The following is a 24339-nucleotide window of genomic DNA, read 5'->3' on the forward strand; positions in this document are numbered from 1 at the left end:
TGGAAAACCACTAGTGTCCAACTTTCGGCTGTTGCAGATGCACCTCCCCAGACTTCACCCGAGGACTTTTGTCTAGTTGGCTTCATAAGTCTTATCCCCCGAACACACCCATTTTCTAGGCAGTGGCTGTCAATAAGACTTTCTGGACCTCTCTTCCCGACAGTTAAAGGTCGCGAAGCTTTTGTGCATGTGCAAGATTCTGTACTTTACAGTCTCTGATCTACAAACCTCCCTTCACAATTCTATAACTCAAGTATTACCGGTAAAACATCCATGCAGAATCTGCATACCAAACATATGATCTGTTTCAGGGGGATATGCATATTTAGATCTTGAGTTAGTGTACTTGAAGTACCCTACAGTGTAGTTAAAAAGAACCCTAGTGTAGTTACGAAGAACCCTACAGTGTAGTTACAAAGAACCCTACAGTGTAGTTACGAAGAACCCTAGTGTTGTTTTATGTAGTGAGCGAACGTGTTACCAAGCAGACGGAGTTAACAAACTGTAGCATAGCCTAGCTGTGCTTAGTTCAAAATAAAATAAAATATTTTGCCTAATGGAGCATGATGTTGTGTTGTAGAAAAATGTGACCATTTGTACAATCATCCTAAAATCTCAGAAGAAATTACACAGTAACATACTACAATATTATTTTTGGTTCTGTTATGTAGACCAGTATCAGTGTTTTTGCAGACATTGTTTCAGCTTTGATCTAACTTTATCTAAACGAGCGCCAGTCACAACAGTAGCCTGTTCTTTATTTGTAAAGCCAAGACTGAGTGTAAAGTAGAGAATTTCACACAAGCAAAAGCTTCGGGACCTTCAGCTGTTGGGAAGATGGGGCCAGAAAAGTTGGATCCGCAGCCACTCCATACGTTCTATCCCCATAATCATCAAGGTGGAAGGGTACTCCGATAGACAGTTGAATCAACCTTTCCACTGATGGGGACTAGGTGAAAAACCTTTCTATAGGGGGGGTTTCCTGGCATCACCTGCGGCCCAACACCCAGGTGTCTGGGGACAACTAACAGGATCAGGCAGATATTTCCACCCAGATGGGTAGCTGGTTGCTCTGCATGCTGCTCACTGCAGCCAAGCCAGAGGAAGGAGGCCTTCATTATGTACGTCAACTGACAGCCTGCTTGCTGGGGGGGGCACATTCCACTAGACTAAACATGTGTGTATGGAATTCATGACAATGGGTGGAGCTCAAGAGTGTAGTGGCTCCCCCCTTTGACTCGTCTCCCCTGTTGCTTTTTCACCCATCCCGCGTACTCAGACCTTTACAGATGACATTAATCCTATTTTTACTATGAAATATGCCCCAGATAAACAACCTACATTGGGGGGTCTCTAAAAATCTGATTTCTCTCTTCCCTGTTATTATACTACTGTACCACAGAGAGCAATGCTATTCACACCATAATATGTTCAATATCTTACAAACACTGAAGAAAGAACTAAATGATACATTTTCCCAAATTTTTCTAATTTATTAATTTAAATAACTTAAAATGGACACAAAAATACCCACCCATTAAGTTGCGCTCAATGACTGTTTCCCAGGTACCTTTTCCCACCGAAGTAAAAGACAACTGTTGATTGTTTCCCTGGGAAATGTAGGCGCCAACATGCATTTAGATCGGAGGGAGAAAACATGCCCAGGAAACCCAGCCAGAGGAGCATATCGACTGGGGAGTTCCTTTCTATCAAATCTGTTGAGGCTTCCCTATTGACAAATACATAGTTTTTCCCCAATTCTGAATAGGATAGGAGCTGGATAGTGCATATGACCGGAGCAGGTATTTGATCCATACAAATCAAATGAAAAACGTTTAACAATAAAAAGGTTCACAAGTAAACTATTGGCAAATCAGTACTAAAGACCAGATGTGCAGCTATGACCATATAAATAAATATCCATAATTATACATGGGATATAATTAATAATCAATGATATGCACAATCCTGCACCCTAACCTAATCCTGTATGGACAATGACCTACTTCATACACGCACCAAGACATCTGAATATAGGCATGTCACTTTAAAACACTCTGGCAAATACTGGACAATGAATAAACAATGACAATTTTGTAAAAATGCAAAAACAGAATAGTCATACATGGGGATAAACATTTACAAAAAAAATAGGGGTGAAATCATTTTTTAAAGTAATAATCAGACCAAATGTTGCTCCCTTCGTGTCCATCTCATTTCAACCACGACTAGACAAACATTTTCTAGGAAAACTGCTCATTGCTGCTTCCTCATTTGACTACCCAATGAATGTCCATCTCATCATGTTGTGTTTCACTCTATGAATAAAAAACATTGCATAATCTTCTAAGTCCTCCACCCTTACTCCCTTCCGACAACCTGATCTCGTATAAGGTAACTCAACTCAGACGTGACAAAACATCTCACCAGTTTCCCAACACGAGGCTAGCTGGGCAGTACACAGTACCATTTCAGCAGCAGGAGCCATGTCAAGAAGGGGGTGGGGAAAGAAAGAGGCATTTCTGTTTCCGGAAAATATCTAAGACATTTTGTTTAGTGAACACTGAACAGAAAGAAGCCTAATTTCAGATAGGGGAGATGAGTCAGACTGAAGCTCAAACAGTCTTGAGCTGGGTAGCTACTGTATGACACACACAATCACTAGTGCTGTGTATGAAACACAATAAAAACCTTTCTCTGATCATGACAGTGAGGAACCATGGAGAGAACTAACACACAGCAGTGAACCCATTTGAATTGTCACTTTTTCAGAACATCCCTTTTGTTTTAAACAAAACTTTCCATACATGTTTTACCATGGAAGAAGTGGTCAGAAAGTAGTGATGTTTTGGACCTAAATGCCATAAACATTCAGGATATCAAGGTGCTCAAAGTTGCCTCATTTTGCATACCCCACTCAACCAAGAAATGACTAAATAGTCTGACAACCCGGTTTGCAAGCTTTTAAAATATATCAAATCTCAACCATTTATCTTTTCCAGTGATGTTGACATGGATGTCTCATTGTGTGGTGAGGTTCGCAAAAGGGGTCAACTTTGAGCACCTTAATCTTTTGTGTTTTGACATGGAGGTCCAAAAACTCACTTCCTAAGCACTTCTACAACAGACAAACATGTATGGAAGGTTTCATTCAAATCAAAAAGGGGTGCTGTCAAAAAGTAATTGAATGTATATGGATTTATCCACAGGGGATTGGGAGAATATATGGCAACAAGGAATGAACAGGGATACAATATGCAATGAGTACAAAAGGGACAGTAGAGTCAGAGGGATAGAAAGAGTCTGGGAGAGGGGAACAATATTCATAACACACACGCAGAGAGAGAAGACTCCAAGCAGCATTAGAGTCGTCTCAACGCTCGCTTTTTATCAGTTTTCTTCTTCCCTACAACATTACTATTGCTACTACTACTGCTGGAGGTAGTACTGCTTCCATTGGCTCCGTTACCCAGAGCAGCAGAGGGGGCAACCCCTGGCCCCATCGCCCTCTTGGTAGGGTCCCCTGCGTGTTTTTTGGGCTGGGGGCCATCGGCAGGGTCCTGGGGCACCCCCGACGTCCCCCCATACCCCCCCATGGCATGAATCTCAGTCAGGAGGCGAGCACGGGACGCATACTCTGTATAGTCCTCCAGGAGCAGACGCCCCGCCTCCTCGTTGAGAGCCGACTCAGGGTTGGGATGGATCATAAGGCACTTGATAGTCTGAGGGGAGAGAGAGAATGAACACCAGTGAGTCATCAGGGTATATTTCAAGGTTTTCCTTGAACCACTAAACAAAATGTTAAGAATAGAAAATTGATTATTAAAAGCAGCACCTATAGAGATGCTTAAATGTTTCTTACCAGTAATACATGTCTGAGTCCCAGCTCTGCCCTCCAGTCCCTCTTCAGGACGTTGACACAGATCTCTCCCTTGTGGCCCACATTAGGGTGGAAGATCTTGGTTAGGAAGTAGCCTTTCGGTGGTGCAGCAGGGAAGTCCTTCCCCAGGACCAGGCGCATCCGGAAAACACCCCCGGCAAACGGGGTTCCTTCTATTGAAGCACAATAAATAAACCACGTCAAGCAGGGGTTGACATTACTGGTTGTCCAGGGCAGGTAAACTCAACAGTCGGTAAGGTGGAATCTGCCTTTTGTCCTGAAGACTAGCGTTCATTCACGTCGACTCGAGTTCAAGTTGTTCATGTGCATAAGTGACTCAATAAAAAAAATTATCAAGCCAAGTGATCACACAGTTCTCCCTACATTCTCTTTCACCTCCGTTACTCGTCTCACTCCATTCAGATCCGAACGCTCCCTCTACACAAACGAGTTGAGCACCCAAGCTCCCATTAAGACTATAGAAATGACTGCCTATAAAAATGCATCTAACAGATGGGATACACAAACAAAACTGTAAACAAGCTACATTCCTTGCCAAATCACGACAGCTTTATCACAAATTCAAAATGGACTGGTTGATTAAAGTAAAATGTACAAGCTGCAGATTTGAAAAAAAATGATGCATCTGGTCCATTTAGTGAACTGCTAGTCTGTCATTTAGAATAGGTTACAGATGGACATATGTAACAAAAACATTGTTTTGATGAAGGCAAATAGCCAATAATAAGCTCATTACACCCTGGAGTAGGCTAAACGTGCAGTGATATTGATGAGAAAGACGCACCTGTTTCAGTAGCAAATGTCAGTGCTCATAACTTAACAAATTACCTTGCAACTCAAGTAGGCCTAAGTGTTTTCCAGTTCAGACAGTGAATATTGGACAACTAAATAAAATGTTTAGGCCTTTGTGCCAACTGCCTCTAGTAGTGTGTTAGCTAGCCAGTGTGTAATCTGAGCATAGTTGAGGTCTAACCTGAATTAGCCACAAAATCTAGAGTTTGAAAGAGACTTTTCTGGAAGCTGTGCTGCACCATTTCCCCTACATTTTACCCCACATGGGCCAGCACCTGGGCCCGCCCATAGCAATTAGTTTCAGCAAATGCGCTTCAGCTCCTCACCATTTGAGTGACAGTAACAAGATACACTCAGCAGAGCGATAGTATGCAATTTCCAAGTACCACTTTTGGCTGCTGAGAGCTACTTTCAGAACGATTGTCTAAAAAGTACACAAAAGTACCAGAGACTTAAATTTCATGCCTCTATGGAGTATTTTACATGTGTGATCATTACTTCATACTTTTACCCTTTTCATCAGAAGTCTGTCAGAGTAAAGGCGTCTGCATGCTTCCCAGCCAAAACAGTTCGGAAGAGTTTGTGCATATATTAAGACAATATTTTGCGCCGTTTTTGTAAATTTTTGTGTGTTGTTGTTTGGGCGTACATTTTTTTTTGCGGCAAACCAAAGTTGGTAGCCAGAGTCCATATCCGAAGTCTACACCCCTTTGTCAGTGATTGGCCAACAGTAGGGATTCTTCAGTGAAGTCGGTTGTCATTCAACAAGAGACGACTCATTTTCATGAAAATATTTAATTGCGAAATACTGCAAACATCCTTGTCAAAAACATCAAAACTATTGACAGATTTATTGAGTTATCTTAGATTAATTCTGCCTATGTTGAGGAAGTGTATACTGGCTATGGCGTTTAAAAATGAACAAACAATACTATTTCTGCTTTTTACTTGTTTTTCCAAGCGAAGGTCTTTTAAGGGAGTATGCTAGCACACTCGTCTGGTTCACCTAGCCGACTTCAGCTAACCGCCAGCAGAACTGAAGCATGCTGACGCCTTAAGAGAACTTCTTTACAGAATTAGCATGAAACGTATGAAAAAACGTGTTTGAATAGTGTCGTAAGTGTGCTGACTCATTCAAACAATGTTCAAATTATTTACATTTGTAAGTTTAAAAGACCATTTTTGTTTTTTGGGCAAGTGACTATGACCTTTGCCTGTACTTGCCCGATGGACAAGCACCTTCGATAGCTTAATGTCAACCCCAGCATGTTCTACATTACAGCTTCCCTAGGCAGACAAAACATTTCCCATGACAGAGGTATGCGTTACCTGGTCCCTCAATGGCTGTATGGAGTTCTGTGATGTCTTCTTCACTGGGGTAGATCTTGATGCCCTCAGGGGGATCTGCAGCTAGTGCAGACACCTCTTTGTACACCAGACGCAGAACCTGGGGCGGCAAGTTCTCTACATTGGAGTTCTATAAATGGGACACACACACACATTACTATTCTGTCCCACTACCAACAGAAAGGTGCACATATGGTAAATACTATAGATATGGAACCCACACATCCCATGATCACAAACACATTAATAACAGGAAAATCTCAGTAAGGGACAATTTCAGGAAAGCGGTCACCAAAATGTTTGCTCAGAATCAATGTAGTCATCTACTGTCTGATAACCCTTAGGCCTGTAGCCGATTAAACTCAACTCCACGATTTATGATGGAGATGAGCTGCGATTAGTGTGAACAGACTGGAGCTCCTTAGTCACAAAATACATTTGAATAAAAAACTACTGATTTCTTTTCTGTGTAATTGCGGGCTATTCTTTGGATGCTATAATCAGAAGTTTTTGCTAAAAACGGATTTGTATGGGACTAAGGAATTCCAGTTTGCCCACACTAGTCGCTGCTCAACTCCATCGTAAATCGTGGAGTTGAGTCGAATACAGTACAGGCCAGGTGGTGATTCACGTTAATATCATCATGAGAGTGCAGTGGATAAGCTGTGTGTCACAACTGACAACTGCGATTTCAGCCTATTTCTGGCAGTTTACTTCATTGATAAATGTACAAACTGGTCAAAGTTAAGATATTGTATAAGCATTTTCTAGCCATACAAAACGGACATCAAGTTAGCCATTCTGTCTTTGCCAAATAAAGCTAGGTTGTAGCTAGCTAGCGAATTAACAGTCAGCCGAAAGCTAGCTAATGGTAGCATTGCTGGCTAAAATTACTGACTAGTTCACATCATTGTCAAATCAAATAGCTAATGTAACGTTACCATTAAATCGCCCAATCGTGTAACATATTGATGTAGTTCTTATTACAACTCATCAATTTCGCTAAAAGAGAGGAAATAAGATATCTAACTAGCAAGCTAACATTAGGTAGCTAGCCAGCCAAATCATCATTAGGTAGCTATCTAACTTACATAGGTAGCTACATACGCCAACTTTGGAGTGTGCTAACGTTATGATAGTTAATTTGCTGACAATCGTGTAGAAGTTAGTTAGTGATTAATCTTTATGTTGGACAGTTTCCCATTTAAAATGGTGTTCGGGAGAAGTGTCAACACTGAACTAGCCTGCAAAAGAAAATCGTAGCTAGCATCAGCGAACATCAGTTAGTTAACTATAGCAAGCAAATAACCAACTAACGTTAGCTACCCTACTTAACTAGTTAGCTAAGTTAGGTCTCGGCTAAGTAACGTTACTGTAGTTAGCTAGTTAAAAGGCTGGCAAACAATTTGACTTGCTTTGTTAGCTAGCTAAATAACCAATAATTTTATCCATTTATGAAAGTGTTTGTAGAAAATGTTAACTTACCATGTCTTCCGAAGAATATTAGTATTCAGGTGACTGGGGCTAGCTAACTCTGTGATCCTCGTCTAAATAGCAACGGTAGCTAGCAACTAATAAATAGTTGCAGCTTATGCTTGATCGATGAGAAAGTGGTCCACGACACAATAAATGCAGTTATCGCCGACTATTTAGATCTCGAATGGCCAAGCAAGCGATCAAGTTATGCTAACGCGTTAGCCAGCTGCAGCTTGCTAGCTGAAATTCTTCTCCTCAAAAGTTCAGACACACTGATAGAACGTAAACCCAAATTCGTTATTCTGCTAAAACCAGTTTTTGGTATAAACAACGTATACAGTGAAGGGAAGCGAGCTACTGGAAGAAAGTGTTTTTAGCCAAAGTTATGTGGTGGCCAAGTGCTAGAGTAGCTAGCCAGCTACTATTTTCGTTGACACGGAACACGACTACGTCTCCCAAATGAAATTGTGTTGTCTTGACCAATCGGTATTTTAGCCATACATCACGTGTACAAACAACCTAACCAACAAGACCAATCACATATCGTAGGTGCGCCGTCGTCATCATACTTGACATTTCCACCAGCCATCCAAAGTCGAGAATGTCAAAAATGCTTCCAAGCCATAGGTGCGTTTGAAAAACTCATACCCACCCAGGGGGTAGGCCTTCATCTTGACAGACAGCCGCACACAATATAAACTTTTTTCTAAACTTCAATATAACCTAATCCCAGTTAACCTAACTCTACCATACAATATACCTATAGACGGCAGTGTCGGAGGAAGGCTCAACAAATTATCAAAGACTGTTCTCTTTGCTGCCGCAAGTGGTACCAATCAAATCAATGTACCAAGTCTGGAACCAACAGGACTCTGAACAGCTTCTACCCCCAAACCAAATAAGTTTCTGAGTGTTGCAGCGGTCTAAGGCACTGCGTCTCAGTACTAGAGGTGTCACTACAGAGCCTGGTTCGTTTCCAGGCTGTATCACAACTGGCCGTGATTGTCCCGTAGGGCGGTGTTGTCTGGGTTAGGGTTTGGGAGGCTAGGCCCTCATTGTAAATAAGAAATTGTTCTTAACTGACTTGCCTAGATAAAATAAGTAAGACTTCTACACATTATTGAGAAATGGCAACCCTGACTACCTGCAGTGACTATGCACACTCACATATGCATACTGATGCCACACACTTTCACAATCACCACATATGCTACTGATATTATCTAGCCTGTTGCCTATTCTCTTTACCCCCACCTATATGTACAAAGATATCTTCCTGAAATTACGTTGTACTCCCTCACATCGACTCGATACTGGTACTCCCACGTTATTCACTGCATAATTATTCCTTGTGTTACTATTTCTATTTTATTTGTATTTATTTTATTTGATCTTTAACTATGCATTGTTGGAAAAGGACCCATATGTAAGCATTTCACTGTGAGTCTACAACGGTTTTCTACGAAGCATGTGACAAATACAATTTGATTTGATTTGATTTTAATTGAATACTAGTCGAGGTACCAGTCTTTTTAGCTAACATTCAACTTCTTGCCACTCCTGTCATTGGCTTTGGCAAGGAGTGGAATGTAATAGCTGAGCAGAGACACAGAGATGGCAACCAGGCTATAATGCAACAAATCAGAGAAAATTTAGAACATTTGATGCTATCAGAAACATGAACTGTTAGTCAAAATGTTAGATATGCTTGGGAATTACTACAATAGCAACTTTGATGATGTAAAATATATCACTAGCCACTTTAAACAATGCTACCTAATATAATGTTTACATACCCTACATCAGGGGTGTCAAACTCAAATACCCAGTGGGCCAAAATGTAAAACCTGAACAAAGTCACGGGCCTACATTATTCATCTCATATGTATACGTATATACTGTACTCTATATCATCTACTGCATCTTTATGTAATATATGTATCACTAGCCACTTTAAACTATGCCACTTTGTTTACATACTCATCTCATATGTATATACTGCACTCAATACCATCTACTGTATCTTGCCTATGCCGCTCTGTACCATCACTCACTCATATATCTTTATGTACATATTCTTTATCCCCTTACACTTGTGTCTATAAGGTAGTAGTTTTGGAATTGTTAGCTAGATTACTTGTTGGTTATTACTGCATTGTCGGAACTAGAAGCACAAGCATTTCGCTACTCGCATTAACATCTGCTAACCATGTGTATGTGACAAATAACATTTGATTTGATTTGTGTAACAATATGGTCGTCATTCTAATGTTCACACATAACGCCATCCATTCCAAGGCCTTACAACAAATGTAGCTTTTTCTCAAAACTGTCCACATAATTCTTTAGGATCTTCCACAAATCACGATTTCACTCTTCATGACTTTTGGTGAGCAGCACAATAAAACCTGGGTACGTAACCCCTTGTTGCATGAGGTAAAACATTTATTTGCTCAAGGTTAAGGTACCAAACCATCAAGCACTGGCATCCAACATTATAATAAGGGGTTAAATATCTGTACCTGGTAAGACTCTTATCACATGTATTACTTGCATGGAGGAAACTTTTACAGCTCACAGCAAATCTAATGTAAGTGTTGCTTCTGTACAAAAAAAAATAGAAAACATCACAGCCTGCCAACCCCAGTCTACTGACATCAGCTCAGATTGAATTTGAAAGCCCCTGGCCCTGACCAACCATCCTGAGAACTATGGTCACAAAGGCCAGAGTGGGAAAGTGCCTACCATGTGCCAGACAGAAACTTCCCTGTTATTTAAAAGTAAATTAATGTAGATGAGTGATTATTAATGCCATCCTCAAGATACAGTGATACACCTGAGATTTGGAAAGGTACATTCCAAGTAACATTACATTTAAATTATTCCTAGTATCCATCATTTTGGAAGAGAAGGTTTTGGCATCCAACCCCCACTGAGACTTTTTCCTGCAGTATTTCTATTGACCACTAGAGTGCGCCTCATCACTACATTGTCTGCGTGTTTCTATTTTTGGGATTATGGTTCTGGATGTTTTCTTCGAATTATTTGTAGGAAAACAGTGCACAGGGATTTCCCTTGTGGCCCTCTGCAATCAGAAAATGTTTTTCGATTAATGACATGATTGCTTGTGTCGTGTGCAAATACTTTTTTGTCAAATGTGATTTTTATGGCTGTTAATTGCAATGTTGTAAAAATACAATAAAATACAATAAAGTAATTCAATCATTTTTATTTACATTAAACAGTTAAACAGTCATTTTTCTAAGGCACTAACTAGTAATGCTCATTTGGACACGATGTTTGTGGCTTTTCCCATAGAGATAGATAGAGGACTCTAGTGCCCAAATGTCCAATTTAGAATGGGCAGCGCCATTGAGCACTTTCACCATTTTGAAGTAGTCACTGGGTGGGACTTCCTATGGGTTAAGGAAGGATCACATAATTCCAACCAGGTCACCAGGAGGGATCAGCCAATGCATTATACTTGTGAACAAACATTCCATAACTGCAGGTGGCAGTACATTGGCAAGCTTTATACCTGTTCAAACAGGTGGCAGTATGCACCAAGTGGCCAGGGTTCCGGTCTAGAAGAATGGTTTTGACTGTTCCCACAGTTTTGCTTCTGTACAGCAGTTTAATCTTAAGGACAGGACCCTTTTTTAAAAATTTTCGCCTAAAATGACATACCCAAATCTAACTGCCTGTAGCTCAGGATTTGAAGCAAGGATATGCATATTCTTGATACCATTTGAAAGGAAACACTGAAGTTTGTGGAAATGTGAAATTAATGTAGGACACATAACGCATTTGATCTAGTAAAAGATAATACAAAGATATAAAACATGTGTTTTTTAGGTTTTTTTGTACCATCATCTTTGAAATCCATCACTCACAACCGAAGATATTAACATTTTATATTCATCAAATGTCTGCTCTGTTTTTGGACGATGTGATGACGTGTTCACTGCTTGCGCTGCTCCTTGTGCGGTTGCATCTCAGATATAGACTGTCCATGAAATTAATCAACATATGCGAAAGTGAGTAGATTATCTTGAAAACAACGGGCGGACATATTGGATGTAGTCTTCAGTTCTTATTATATCTCCGTGGTATGCACATATTCAGTTTGTTTACCAAGTCATAGAAAATTGATTACTTCAAAATAGAGATGCCCTCAATTGCGCTGCCCCTGCTCTCACAAACGCCATAATACTGTAGTACATATACAATGATGTGATGTCTATCTAAATCTATGGGCTTTTCCAGGCGCGCCATCTTTGCTGGCACCACGGTTAGTTCCTGGCTTTCAGCGCGCACTAATCACTGATTGGATAGCCTGATGTGCGTTGAAGAGAAATTCAGCGAAGACAAAAACAACGCTCGCTCCAATTTACGGGGCGTGACAGTTGAACAACAACAATCAAGCTTCCGGTTTTCCCCCATTCTTACTAGAGAGTTCACTAGCATGTTCTTGTGAGCGTAAAATCGCACAATCAACAAGTTTATGTATAATAGATTTACGTGTACGCTAGGTACATTTTATTATTTTGTTTGTCGTGGAATAAGAGCACCGAAAGAGCTATTACTTACTTTGATACACCGCTTTATTTGACCATTACACTGCGGGCAACTTCCAATACGGTAAAGACTGATCTAGTTAGTTAGCTAATAATTGAATGAAATTAAGCATTCTATTGGACTTCGAATGCACTTGTTTTTTCTGGAGTATTACAGAGGAGATAGCTATTGTTTTGTTCCCTTGGAAAGTGTTTCATTCATTCCCTTTTCACTGTTTTGTTGAAAGTTCATATTCAACAATGTATTGAACAGCTGCAGTCAACATGTTTGTATTTTGTCAACAGGGTTATTATGAGCGAAGGAGAGGTATTCCATGAGAAGCAGCGACTGGAGTTGTGCGCCATTCATGCTCTGAACAACGTTCTGCAAGAACAAGTGTTCACCAAGGAGACGGCAGATGACATCTGCAAGCGGTGAGGTCACTTAGGTCAGGCGATGTGTGTGTAATGTCAACTTTAGGGGGCGGTGTTTTGGCTAAACAGGGTTCTTTGTGTCAATGATAACACACAGACTATTCAATATGCAATCTCTGCATGTAAATCATCAAGTACTGCTATAAGCCTGTGATCCAAAGAGCACCCACCACACACTTTCTCCATGAGTTCCAAGAGCATGTGAATCTGTTTTTACCATGTTCCCCTCTTTCCCCTTCCTCCCCAGGCTAGCTCCACAGTGTGTGGTGAACCCTCACCGCTCGATGCTGGGCACAGGCAACTATGATGTCAACGTCATCATGGCTGCCCTACAGAGCAGAGAGTTGGCTGCAGTATGGTGGGACAAACGCAGGTCAGTCTTCAATACCTCAGGGCCAGACAGATTCGGAAGAGATGATTGGCAATTAAATACACCTGTGTAATAAATTCAAATCCAACCAAGTACCGCTACAGGTCATGAAGAGCTAGTTTTATTGACCAAAGAAAATATTCTGATAAGGAAACTTCGCCACAGATTATGTCTACTCCTACTGTTCATCACTGTTCCTCCCCTTCACAACCACAGTGACTCTGATTTTAAACCAAAATCTACTTCCCTTTTCCTATTTCTCCCTCAGAACAGTACAGAGTCTCTGTGTTGACAAGGTCCAGGGGTTCATCCTGAACGTTCCATCACGTGTCTCTCTTGGAATTATGTCCCTCCCTGTCAAGCGGCGGCACTGGCTTGCAGTGCGCCAGGTTAATGGACACTACTACAACCTCGACTCCAAACTAAAGAGTCCTGTCTGCGTCGGGAACGAAGCAGATCTCCGGTGAGTGAAGGGAGGGACGACGACTATGCATACATGTATTGTACAACTCCTAATCAAAGACACAGTATCTCCAACTTTACAGCTGTGATAAATAGTGATAAATGCAAAAATATGCAAATGATAAACCTGTCATGCTAATTGTTTGCAAACAGAAATGTCCCTCTGTCATTTTTATTTACATAGTTACCCTGACAGGAACTCTTGAACGCAGCCCACAATTTGACTGTGGTAGACTACTAGTCAGTTTGATCTCATCCTGTTAGAGGAGTGGTCACATGGGGCTTACCACAGTGTCTGCTTGTTACAGTTTGTACTTTGCACTCTTGTAAACCAGTCTCTCTCACTCTCCCATTTGTACTCTCTCATTCACCACACTCCTCTTCTCTCTCTCTCTCTCTCAGTACATTTCTCAGTGAAGTTCTGTCTCCGGACGTGGCAGAGATGCTCCTGGTTGTGAGGAGGGACGTGGAGGAGTACGGAACCTGGCTGAACTCTGATGACATCAGGAAGTGATTCCTCTGGCCTGGGCATTCCTTCATTCATTCAGCATGGGACTCAAACTCCTGCTCTACTCTGGAAAAACAAATAACATTTTAGAAAACAAGAGGTGCTTAACAAAAAGTACATATTTCAGGAAATGCATTACCGGTTGCTGAGGAGTGTGGGCTCTCTTAGACACACGAAGTGCCAAAGATCATTTAAGATGACGAGGGATTTCTGTCCCAAATGACTTGTTTGTAACAGTTCACTGACTGTTGTTTGGATTTCTACACTACAGCTGCATCTATATATTGTTCCTTCTCTCTCTTCCTTCTTCCTATGCACTGCCCTGTCGAGATAGATCAGTTAGAACTAGTTTGTCTTTGTTATTCTATGCACTGAGGAGGTACAGAGGCGGCACTGAATGTCATGTTGACATCTGACTGTGTGAAAATAATGCTTCTATGTTTGTGTTCTGTCTACGTCTAACTATGCATATCCAAGTGAATGGGAGCACTGTCTTTCTGTTACACGCGTTCAAACTACACACACGCACTCAGAGGATATAAAGAAAATGTTACTTATATGTAACGATGTGTCTCGTCTTTCAGAGGTTCAGCAGCACAGTTCATTCACAGTTGAGTGACTTAAACAAGGCAACTTTATTCATTGTTATTTTATTTATATTAGACTCTGGAGTGAAAAAGGATGCCATTCAAAAGGAGCATTGATTATACCATACAAACGCAATTCAAGGGTTAACAAGGTCAGTAGGCAAGGAGGGTGTTCAATGAAATCTGACATCACATATTTACATAACATCCTATAGAGACCCCAGAAACACACTGGTATATAGTTATTATTGCTATTTACGGTAGGGCTACTGCTGCACCAGTGGCAGGAGTTTTATTGCTATGTGCCTGCTGTCATTGCATGGTATTTGTAGTTCTAACGGTCTCGTGGTTGGATGGGAGTTGTAGTTCTCAATTCAGCCTACAAAGAGGTGGTACTATAGCCCTCTCTTGAATGTTCTTTTTAAGAGCAAAGTTTCATGAGGGGATGGGCAACTCCAGTCCTTGGGGACTTGGTGTCCCTTCTGCACCGGACTCCAATAATCGCCTAATCATGATCTTCAGTTTAGAATGCAATTAGTTTATTCACCACTCCGGCCCCAAGGACAGGAGTTGCCCATCCCTGATTTAGATAATGTCATCAACAGTGAAATGTACAGTATAGTATCAGAAGGTAATACGAGGTACAGAATTTTCACCTATAAAAAGTAAATCAAATAAAAATTGCACGTTGAATACCAAGTGAGGAGACTGCATATTCATTCACCCAAAAATGTGTCTTGTTTCTATGTGTCAGTGTTTCTCTACAACAAGATATAGATATAAAAACGTGAAAATAAACTGGTGCTACATTTAAAAAATATAGAACTACAATGTTGTAATGTCAATACCATTCTGGCTCGCCTCGCAACTGTTGACACTGGACAGACAAGGGGGATTGTAAGGGGTGACTTTGACCGAGTGAACCTGGTTCAGACCTCTTCATAATCATGCTACCTACTGTATCTATTTGACATTAGCTTACTGTGAGGTTCTACAGCAGGCCATTCAACCTTGTTGGTACTGACATTACGCACCTTTAATTTACATCTAAAGCTCGATTTTTGGGGATTAGTTATTTTTTCTTAATCTCAATAAAGTGTCCATAAGAAAACTAAAAAGAATTCTATACTTTTTTAAACATAAAAAAAAATTAGCGTGAATACAGGTTCCTTGAATGGGCGGAGTTGGGGTGTGTTTGACTACCCCCGTAACCAGTCAGCATGCTGGGAGAGTACTGTACTTTCAGAAACAGCGTTTTGATTCGATATGGGGGAGCCGCCATTGAAGATCCACAGAGGAGGGTGTGCAGAGAGAAGGGAGACAAGAAAACAACAAGAAATCTCCATTATTCAAATTTGTTTCAAAATCATCTCATTTATGAAGATGAGCACTCACATGGTCACATTATTCCCCTAACAACAGGGGTAGAGGAGGTAGAAGTTATCCACAACCACTGATCCAGGGTCTTTACCTCCAAATGGTTAAGGTTAGGAATGGGTGTCAGGTAATCTGATCCCAGATCAGAGGTGGATGGAGGCAACTTCTACCACAAGCACCAGGGACTGTTGTAAAAGTTAGGACTGGGATGGTAATGCTAGAAAGGACAAAGGTAGGGTAATGGTTAGGGTTAGGTCTCAGGTTTGTGGTCAGAAAGCACTGTATGTACGTCCTTTCTAGCATGTCCAAAGTCAGAGAGGTGACAACCGACGGAGTTAGTTGTTAGGGGCAGAAAGTGAGCTTTCCCATTCAAGCGATAGTACACATACTTTAGGTTATTTGAATAAACAAAAGAATACCAGTTTACAGCAGGTGCGTAGACAGAATTTAGTTGGTAGATGGGCCTGCGGAAATTTGGATGGGCCAACGCTACCCAGGCCCACCCTTGCCTACACTCCTGGCCTACAGGGCCCTGTGAGGTTGGAGCCACACCACCACCTTCACCACCATCCCCACTACCATCACAACCATCATCACCACTACCATCACAACCATTATCACCACTACCATCACAACCATCATCACCACTACCATCACCACCACCCCCATCACCACCACTACCATCACCACCATCCCCACTACCACCACCATGACCACCATCACCACTACCATCACCAGTTAGTTAGATCCAGAATGTTTATTATCGACTAATGACAAACGTACAGGCAAATAACACCTCGAGTGACGGTTTACACGCCTAGTGATGACAAATGGCACAGATTAGGATGTCACGAATACAAAGGAACTCACAGAGGGGGGTGGGGACTGCCTGTCAGTCAGGGGTAGGCTCTCATAGCCAGGGTTGCCATTGGAGGAAACGTTTGGAGTCCTGAAAAGAGACAGAAAGAGAGAGAAAAATGAAAGGAAAAGCAGGAAGGCAGAAGAGGAGGAAGAGGAGAAGGAGTGGAGAATGAGTGAGAGAGAGATGTAAAAGGGACGACACATTGAGAAAAACAAAAAGAGGGAGGTGGACCAAAGGAGGGAACCGAGGTGGGGTAAGAAGAGAAAGGGAGGAAGAGCGATTAGCGAAATGGTGATGTAGAAACGGACCTCCTTATAACTGGTGGCATTAGTGTTATTAGGGCACTTCATCTACGTAGGCAGGGGGATAGCTGGATGTTTCAGATATTATACACACAGTCCACTCCTGAGAAGTCCACATTGGGAAATGCAAACTCATGTACAATGATGAAGTGCACATTTGTGTACAACGTGTACGTGCATGGCAACTTAAAACTTCAGACTTCACCAGTCTCAATTCAAAATACATTCATTTTTAATTGCTCTGGATATCCACATGCTCCACTTTAGTGTGTGCTTTCCAGACGGCCCCAAACCAGAGCATTTATCAGGAGTCCACTGCATTCTTATTGCTTATTGGGTACCTGGAATCTGAGTTACTTTACTCTGGGCAGTTTGGTCATGATACTGTTACTATTAGATCTAGGCTAGAGCCACTGACGATCACAGTGTTTACAGCGCCTGAATACACCAACTGGACTTGGCATTTAGTTATGTTCTACATGCTAAGACATAAGGTAGGAAAGTACACTTCTTAGGGCATTAACTGGACTGGCAAAGTATAGAAAGAGAGTGAGAGAGAGGAAGTGACAGTGAGAGGGAGTGAAAGAGAGGAAGTGACAGTGAGAGGGAGTGAAAGAGAGGAAGTGACAGTGAGAGGGAGTGAAAGAGAGGAAGTGACAGTGAGAGGGAGTGAAAGAGAGGAAGTGACAGTGAGAGGGAGTGAAAGAGAGGAAGTGACAGTGAGAGGGAGTGAAAGAGAGGAAGTGACAGTGAGAGGGAGTGAAAGAGAGGAAGTGAAAGAGAGGAAGTGACAGTGAGAGGGAGTGAAAGAGAGGAAGTGACAGTGAGAGGGAGTGAAAGGGAGTGAAAGAGAGGGAGTGAAAGAAAGGAAGTGACAGTGAGAGGGAGTGCAAGGGAGTGAAAGAGAGGAAGAGACAGTGAGAGGGAGTGAAAGACAGAGAGAGAGAGAGAGAGAGAGAGAGGAAGTGACAGTGAGAGGGAGTGAAAGAGAGGAAGTGACAGTGAGAGGGAGTGAATGAGAGGAAGTGACAGTGAGAGAAAGTGAAAGACAGAGAGAGAGTGAGAGGGAGTGAGAGAGAGGAAGTGACAGTGAGAGGGAGTGAAAGAGAGGAAGTGACAGTGAGAGGGAGTGAAAGAGAGGAAGTGACAGTGAGAGGGAGTGAGAGAGAGGAAGTGACAGTGAGAGAGAGTGAAAGACAGAGAGAAAGTGAGAGAGAGGAAGAGACAGTGAGAGGGAGTGAAAGACAGAGAGAGAGTGAGAGGGAGTGAGAGAGAGGAAGTGACAGAGAGGAAGTGACAGTGAGAGGGAGTGAAAGACAGAGAGAGAGTGAGAGAGTGATAAAGAAATAAAGGACAGAGACAGAAAGAGAGAGAGGTGAGAGTAATTTGAGAGACTTGATAACGTGAGACTTGGACACCACAGTATGGATGGTGGGTGGGAGTGATGGGGTTTACCTAGGTCAACCTGAGCCTCATATCTCCGCAGTATTAAGGCCTGTGTCTCAAATGACACCCTATTCCCCATATAGTGCACTACTTTGGGCCAAGTGTCCGAAAGTAGTGCACTATATGGGGCGGCAGGGTAGCCTAGTGGTTGTGAGTTCAAACCCCCGAGCTGACAAGGTACAAATCTGTCGTTCTGCCCCTGAACAGGCAGTTAACCCACTGTTCCCAGGCCGTCATTGAAAATAAGAATGTGTTCTTAACTGACTTGCCTGGTTAAATAAAGGTAAAATTAAAAAATGTAATTAAAATATGGGGAATAGGGTGTCATTTGAAACACACTCAAGATCTGTGAGTGATCGATCGGACCGGTCTGTGTCCGTCTTGGAAGGCGCGACAGACCGATAGACAGACACACAGAAAGACAGACTTCTGGAGTTGTGTCTGTTTCTCTGCCTACCCTGCAGTCCACAGTAGACCTGTCTGTGTGTTTGTTTCTCTGCCTACCCTGCAGTCCACAGTAGACCTGTCTGTTTCTCTGCCTACCCTGCAGTCCACAGTAGACCTGTCTGTGTGTCTGTTTCTCTGCCTACCCTGCAGTCCACAATAGATCTGTCTGTGTGTCTGTTTCTCTGCCTACCCTGCAGTCCACAGTAGACCTGTCTGTATGTCTGTTTCTCTGCCTACCCTGCAGTCCAGAGTAGATCTGTCTGTGTGTGTTTCTCTATCTGTGTGTCTGTTTCTCAGCCTACCCCGCAGTCCTCAGCAGATCTGTCTGTGTGTCTGTTTCTCTGCCTATCCTGCAGTCCACAGTAGCCCTGTCTGTGTGTCTGTTTCTCTGCCTACCCTGCAGTCCACAGTAGACCTGTCTGTGTGTCTGTTTCTCTGCCTACCCTGCAGTCCACAATAGATCTGTCTGTGTGTCTGTTTCTCTGCCTACCCTGCAGTCCACAGTAGACCTGTCTGTATGTCTGTTTCTCTGCCTACCCTGCAGTCCACAGTAGATCTGTCTGTGTGTCTGTTTCTCAGCCTACCCTGCAGTCCACAGTAGACCTGTCTGTATTTCTGTTTCTCTGCCTACCCTGCAGTCCACAGTAGACCTGTCTGTATGTCTGTTTCTCTGCCTACCCTGCAGTCCACAGTAGACCTGTCTGTATGTCTGTTTCTCTGCCTACCCTGCAGTCCACAGTAGACCTGTCTGTATGTCTGTTTCTCTGCCTACCCTGCAGTCCACAGTAGACCTGTCTGTATGTCTGTTTCTCTGCCTACCCTGCAGTCCACAGTAGACCTGTCTGTGTGTCTGTTTCTCTGCCTACCCTGCAGTCCACAGTAGACCTGTCTGTATGTCTGTTTCTCTGCCTACCCTGCAGTCCACAGTAGACCTGTCTGTATGTCTGTTTCTCTGCCTACCCTGCAGTCCACAGTAGACCTGTCTGTGTGTCTGTTTCTCTGCCTACCCTGCAGTCCACAGTAGATCTGTCTGTGTGTCTGTTTCTCTGCCTACCCTGCAGTCCACAGTAGATCTGTCTGTGTGTCTGTCTGCATTGCGTGTGTTTGCTTCCCCTGACAAAGTGATCCGTATGTGTCTATATGGAGGCAGAGTGGTTCTGACTACTCCATCACTGTACATGTATGGGTGGGTGTGAGGTAGAACTATATCCAATGTATTCATAATGTCAAATGTTTGCCATGTGTTCATGTATGCTAACATTACAGGGTGTGGTGAAGTAAATATGTGTGTCTTTTCAAGCTGTGCATCTAAAACCTCTGTGTCTCTGTTTTGTACCTATCCTTCACTTATGCTCGTTAACATAACAGACTTAGTCAGTAGGTCTGTGTGTGTTCATGCACGCTCCACTACTCTATACTGGGCCTATATGGGTGTCCTGATCTTGTTGGCTTCAGGTGGGAGCTTCGAGTTGAAGTTACACCAAGGCACAGATCTAAGATCAGCTTACCCTCCCCAAGTCTTCATCCTCAGCCACTATAGTAAAAAAAAAAACTGACCTTAGATCAGTGACTGGGGGCAACGTCATCTTATTCTCTGGGGGTCTCTCTGAGGCAACTCTGTCTGTCTGTCTGTGTGTCTGTGTGTCTGTGTTACTCACGGGAGGGGTGGCGCGCTAGAAAATGGAGGAGTCCACCCGGCCCCCTGGTAATTATAGAAGGGGGGCAAGACCCCTCGCTGAGACCCCACGGCCGGCTGTCTACGTGCCTGATGGGAAGTGAAGGGGTCCTCGCTCTCGCTGTCTGAATCTTCATACTCCTCGGAATCTCTGTCACCCGTCGGAGAGAGAGGAGAGGAGAACTCATGAGAACAACAATTAGGGTTTTTAGTAACACTTTGTATGAACCTTTAAATCCTATGGAAAAGATACGGAACACACTGTACATGTGTGGAAGACAGCCACAACATCTGTGTACTTTTACCCTACTGTACAAGAAAACAACAAAAAAATTGTTGTAAAATAATAATATACAGTACTGTGTAAATGTTTAGGCAGGTGTGAGAAAATGCTGTAAAGTAAGAATGATTTCAAAAATAGACATGTTAAAAGATTATATTTACCAGTAAACAAAATGCAAAATGAGTGAACAGAAGAAAAATCTAAACCAATCCATATTTGGTGCGACTACCCTTTGCCTTCAAAACAGCACCAATTCTTATAGGTACACTTGCACAAAGTCAGGGATTTTGTAGGCATATAGTCAGGTGTATGATTAAACAATTATACCAAACAGGTGGTAATGATGATCAATTCATTTCTGAGAAGTACAGGCAGATACTTATCCATCATGCAATACCATCTGGGAAGCATCTGATTGGCCCCAAATTTTATCTGCAGCATGACAACGACCCCAAACATACAGCGAAAGTCATTAAGAACTATCTTCAGCGTAAAGAAGAACAAGGAGTCCTGGAAGTGATGGTACGGCCCCCACAGAGCCCTGATCTCAACATCATCGAGTCTGTCTGGGATTACATGAAGAGAGAGAAGCACCTGAGGCTGCCTAAATCCACAGAAGAACTGTGGTTAGTTCTCCAAGATACCTGCCGAGTTCCTTTAAAAACTGTCTGCAATTGTACTTAGAAGAATTGAAACTGTTTTGAAGAAAAAGGGTGGTCACACCAAATATTGATTTGATGTAGATGTTTCTTCTGTTCGCTCACTTTGCAACTATTAACATGTCTATTTTTTAAAGCATTCTTACTTTACAGCCTTTTTTCACACCTGCCTAAAACTGTACTGTATACAGTGAGGGAAAACGTATTTGATCCCCTGCTGAATTTGTACGTTTGCCCACTGACAAAGAAATGATCAGTCTATAATTGTAATGGTAGGTTTATTTGAATAGTGAGAGACCGAATAACAAAAAAATCCAGAAAAACACATGTCAAAAATGTTATGAATTGATTTGCATTTTAATGAGGGAAATAAGTATTTGACCCCCTCTCAATCAGAAAGATGTCTGGCTCCCAGGTGTCTTTTATACAGGTAACGAGCTGAGATTAGGAGCACACACTTAAAGGGAGTGCTCCTAATCTCAGTTTGTTACCTGCATAAAACACACCTGTCCACAGAAGCAATCAATCAATCAGATTCCAAACTCTCCACCATGGCCAAGACCAAAGAGCTCTCCAAGGATGTTAGGGACAAGATTGTAGACCTACACAAGGCTAGAATGGTCTACAAGTCCATCGCCAAGCAGCTTGGTGAGGTGACAACAGTTGGTGCGATTATTTGCAAATGGAAGAAACACAAAATAACTGTCAATCTCCCTCGGCCTGGGGCTCCATGCATGATCTCACCTCATGGAGTTGCAATGATCATGAGAACGGTGAGGAATCAGCCCAGAACTATACGGGAGGATCTTGTCAATGATCTCAAGGCAGCTGGGACCATACTCACCAAGAAAACAATTGGTAACACACTACGCCGTGAAGGACTGAAATCCTGCAGCGCCCGCAAGGTCCCCCTGCTCAAGAAAGCACATATACATGCACGTCTGAAGTTTACCAATGAACATCTGAATGATTCAGAGGACAACTGGGTGAAAGTGTTGTGGTCAGATGAGACCAAAATGGAGCTCTTTGGCATCAACTCAACTCACCGTGTTTGGAGGAGGAGGAATGCTGCCTATGACCCCAAGAACACCATCCCCACCGTCAAACATGGAGGTGGAAACATTATGCTTTGGGGGTGTTTTACTGCTAAGGGGACAGGACAACTTCACCGCATCAAAGGGACGATGGACGGGGCCATGTACCATCAAATCTTGGGTGAGAACCTCCTTCCCTCAGCCAGGGCATTGAAAATGGGTCGTGGATAGGTATTCCAGCATGACAATGACCCAAAACACACGGCCAAGGCAACAAAGGAATGGCTCAAGAAGAAGCACATTAAGGTCCTGGAGAGGCCTAGCCAGTCTCCAGACCATAATCCCATAGGAAATCTGTGGAGGGAGCTGAAGGTTCAAGTTGCCAAACGTCAGCCTCAAAACCTTAATGACTTGGTGAAGATCTGCAAAGAGGAGTGGGACAAAATCCCTCCTGAGATGTGTACAAACCTGGTGGCCAACTACCTGAAACGTCTGACCTCTGTGATTGCCAACAAGGGTTTTGCCACCAAGTACTAAGTCATGTTTTGCAGAGGGGTCAAATACTTATTTCCCTCATTAAAATGCAAATCAATTTATAACATTTTAGACTTGTGTTTTTCTGGATTTGTTTGTTGATATTCTGTCTCTCACTGTTCAAATAAACCTACCATTACAATTATAGACTGATCATTTCTTTGTCAGTGGGCGATCATACAAAATCAGCAGGGGATCAAATACTTTTTTCCCTCACTGTATATATGTTTTTATCTGTTAAATTAATGGGTTTGTGATGGTGCATTCAGCAATGTCCTCTGGAATACAGACCTCCTGTTAATTTTACATCGATATTCGCAAATAGAAAAAAATAATCCCCTTGTTGATCCCTGAATCTGTTTTTCCCTTCATGTTTCTGGCTGTGACACAGTTGGAAGCTGTTTACTACAGACAGACACACAGACAGAAGCTCTGTCTGACCTGGTGGTATAGTAGTGAATTACATATCCATCCAGTACGTCAACCCACACCTAGAGATGCACCTCTATATAGTACAACCTTACCTTACTGCTGAGCATGTTCAAAGGAAATGTTAAACTATGATGTACAAAACTTAAGCAACAACATTATGACATCAATAACATATCTCTATCTCTCGCTCACACAGACACACACACCTGGGGAAGCTTCTCCAGGCGCCGGGCAGGGAACAGAGGATGGCAGTGAAGGCCAGAGCCGAAAGGAAAGAGTAGAGGGAGAGGTAGAGCAATCCCTCCATCCCATCAGAGCACAGGCCTTTCAAAGAGTCAATATAATCCTAAGAAACAGAGACAGAAAGAGCAAAAAGACTTGAGAAAACAGCAAGAACACACCAGAGACCATTACACCCCATGTTAAACACCAGGCCTACCTTGTTGAGACCTCGACAGTGGAGTAGCGCCACCAGCTGGTGAAAGTTGCCCTCTGTGGCATTGAGAATCTGCTGAACCTCCCTGAGTGACTTCTACAACGACAATAGGTAAGGATAATATCACACTCGGTTTCGTAAACATGACACTGTGCTTTGTATATTTGGCAGCCATTTTGTGTCATGGGTTGCACCCTGGCCCAGTGTGATGTACCTCTGCCTTGGGGACCTGTGGGAGAGCATTCCGTTCCAGGCTGGATAGGTGTGTGTGGATGCTGGAAAGGGCCCTCTGTGACTGGGTCAGCAGCTGCAGACAACACGTCATTGAAAATATTGCTTAGCTAAGCATCATCATCATGCTAACCCTGTATAATTTATAAACATCCTGATCAGTACCTATCAGATAATACACATTTAC

General features: G+C 42.6%; 3 protein-coding genes across 8 annotated transcripts in view; 1 reads left to right on the top strand and 2 right to left on the bottom strand.

Moving 5' to 3' along the window:
• Nucleotides 1-1126: 1126 nt before the first annotated feature.
• On the bottom strand, nt 1127-8023 carry LOC109906038 (ubiquitin-conjugating enzyme E2 S). The gene is made up of 4 exons (XM_020503690.2): nt 7526-8023; nt 6023-6170; nt 3863-4053; nt 1127-3722 (listed from the first exon to the last, which is right to left on the bottom strand). Exons 1-4 carry the CDS (start codon nt 7526-7528, stop codon nt 3363-3365), a joined length of 702 nt encoding a protein of 233 aa, XP_020359279.2. The 5' UTR covers nt 7529-8023; the 3' UTR covers nt 1127-3362.
• A 3815-nt stretch (nt 8024-11838) lies between these two features.
• On the top strand, nt 11839-15133 carry LOC109906026 (josephin-2). The gene is made up of 5 exons (XM_020503669.2): nt 11839-12157; nt 12379-12507; nt 12755-12880; nt 13146-13340; nt 13742-15133. Exons 2-5 carry the CDS (start codon nt 12386-12388, stop codon nt 13851-13853), a joined length of 555 nt encoding a protein of 184 aa, XP_020359258.1. The 5' UTR covers nt 11839-12157; nt 12379-12385; the 3' UTR covers nt 13854-15133.
• Nucleotides 14482-24339, bottom strand: part of LOC109906005 (protein tweety homolog 1) — a 36145-nt gene continuing 26287 nt past the window's right edge. Inside the window, exons 11-16 of one of the 6 annotated variants that reach the window (XM_031787284.1) lie at nt 24136-24228; nt 23925-24017; nt 23692-23831; nt 20634-20694; nt 16682-16760; nt 14482-15668 (exon numbers count right to left, since the gene is read on the bottom strand). In XM_031787284.1, coding sequence (XP_031643144.1) covers nt 16722-16760; nt 20634-20694; nt 23692-23831; nt 23925-24017; nt 24136-24228 — 426 coding nt within the window. In that variant the 3' untranslated portion in view covers nt 14482-15668; nt 16682-16721. Of the gene's footprint in view, nt 15674-16681; nt 16761-20526; nt 20695-23691; nt 23832-23924; nt 24018-24135; nt 24229-24339 lie in introns of all 6 variants that reach the window. The other 5 variants (XM_031787280.1, XM_031787285.1, XM_031787281.1 and 2 more) reach the window with 5 other exon arrangements.

This window comes from Oncorhynchus kisutch, linkage group LG13, assembly GCF_002021735.2.
Source record: "Oncorhynchus kisutch isolate 150728-3 linkage group LG13, Okis_V2, whole genome shotgun sequence".
Classification (NCBI taxonomy): domain Eukaryota; kingdom Metazoa; phylum Chordata; class Actinopteri; order Salmoniformes; family Salmonidae; genus Oncorhynchus; species Oncorhynchus kisutch.

Bases quoted from the DNA above. Each gene is read 5' to 3' on its own strand.
- LOC109906026 (XM_020503669.2), top strand. From the start codon at position 12,386: ATGAGCGAAGGAGAGGTATTCCATGAGAAGCAGCGACTGGAGTTGTGC. The intron at 12,508-12,754 runs GTGAGGTCACTT...CTTCCTCCCCAG, and splicing joins GCAGATGACATCTGCAAGCG to GCTAGCTCCACAGTGTGTGG. The intron at 12,881-13,145 runs GTCAGTCTTCAA...TTTCTCCCTCAG, and splicing joins GTATGGTGGGACAAACGCAG to AACAGTACAGAGTCTCTGTG.
- LOC109906038 (XM_020503690.2), bottom strand. The intron at 4,054-6,022 runs GTAACGCATACC...GTGCTTCAATAG, and splicing joins TACAGCCATTGAGGGACCAG to AAGGAACCCCGTTTGCCGGG. The intron at 3,723-3,862 runs GTAAGAAACATT...CTCTCCCCTCAG, and splicing joins GACTCAGACATGTATTACTG to ACTATCAAGTGCCTTATGAT.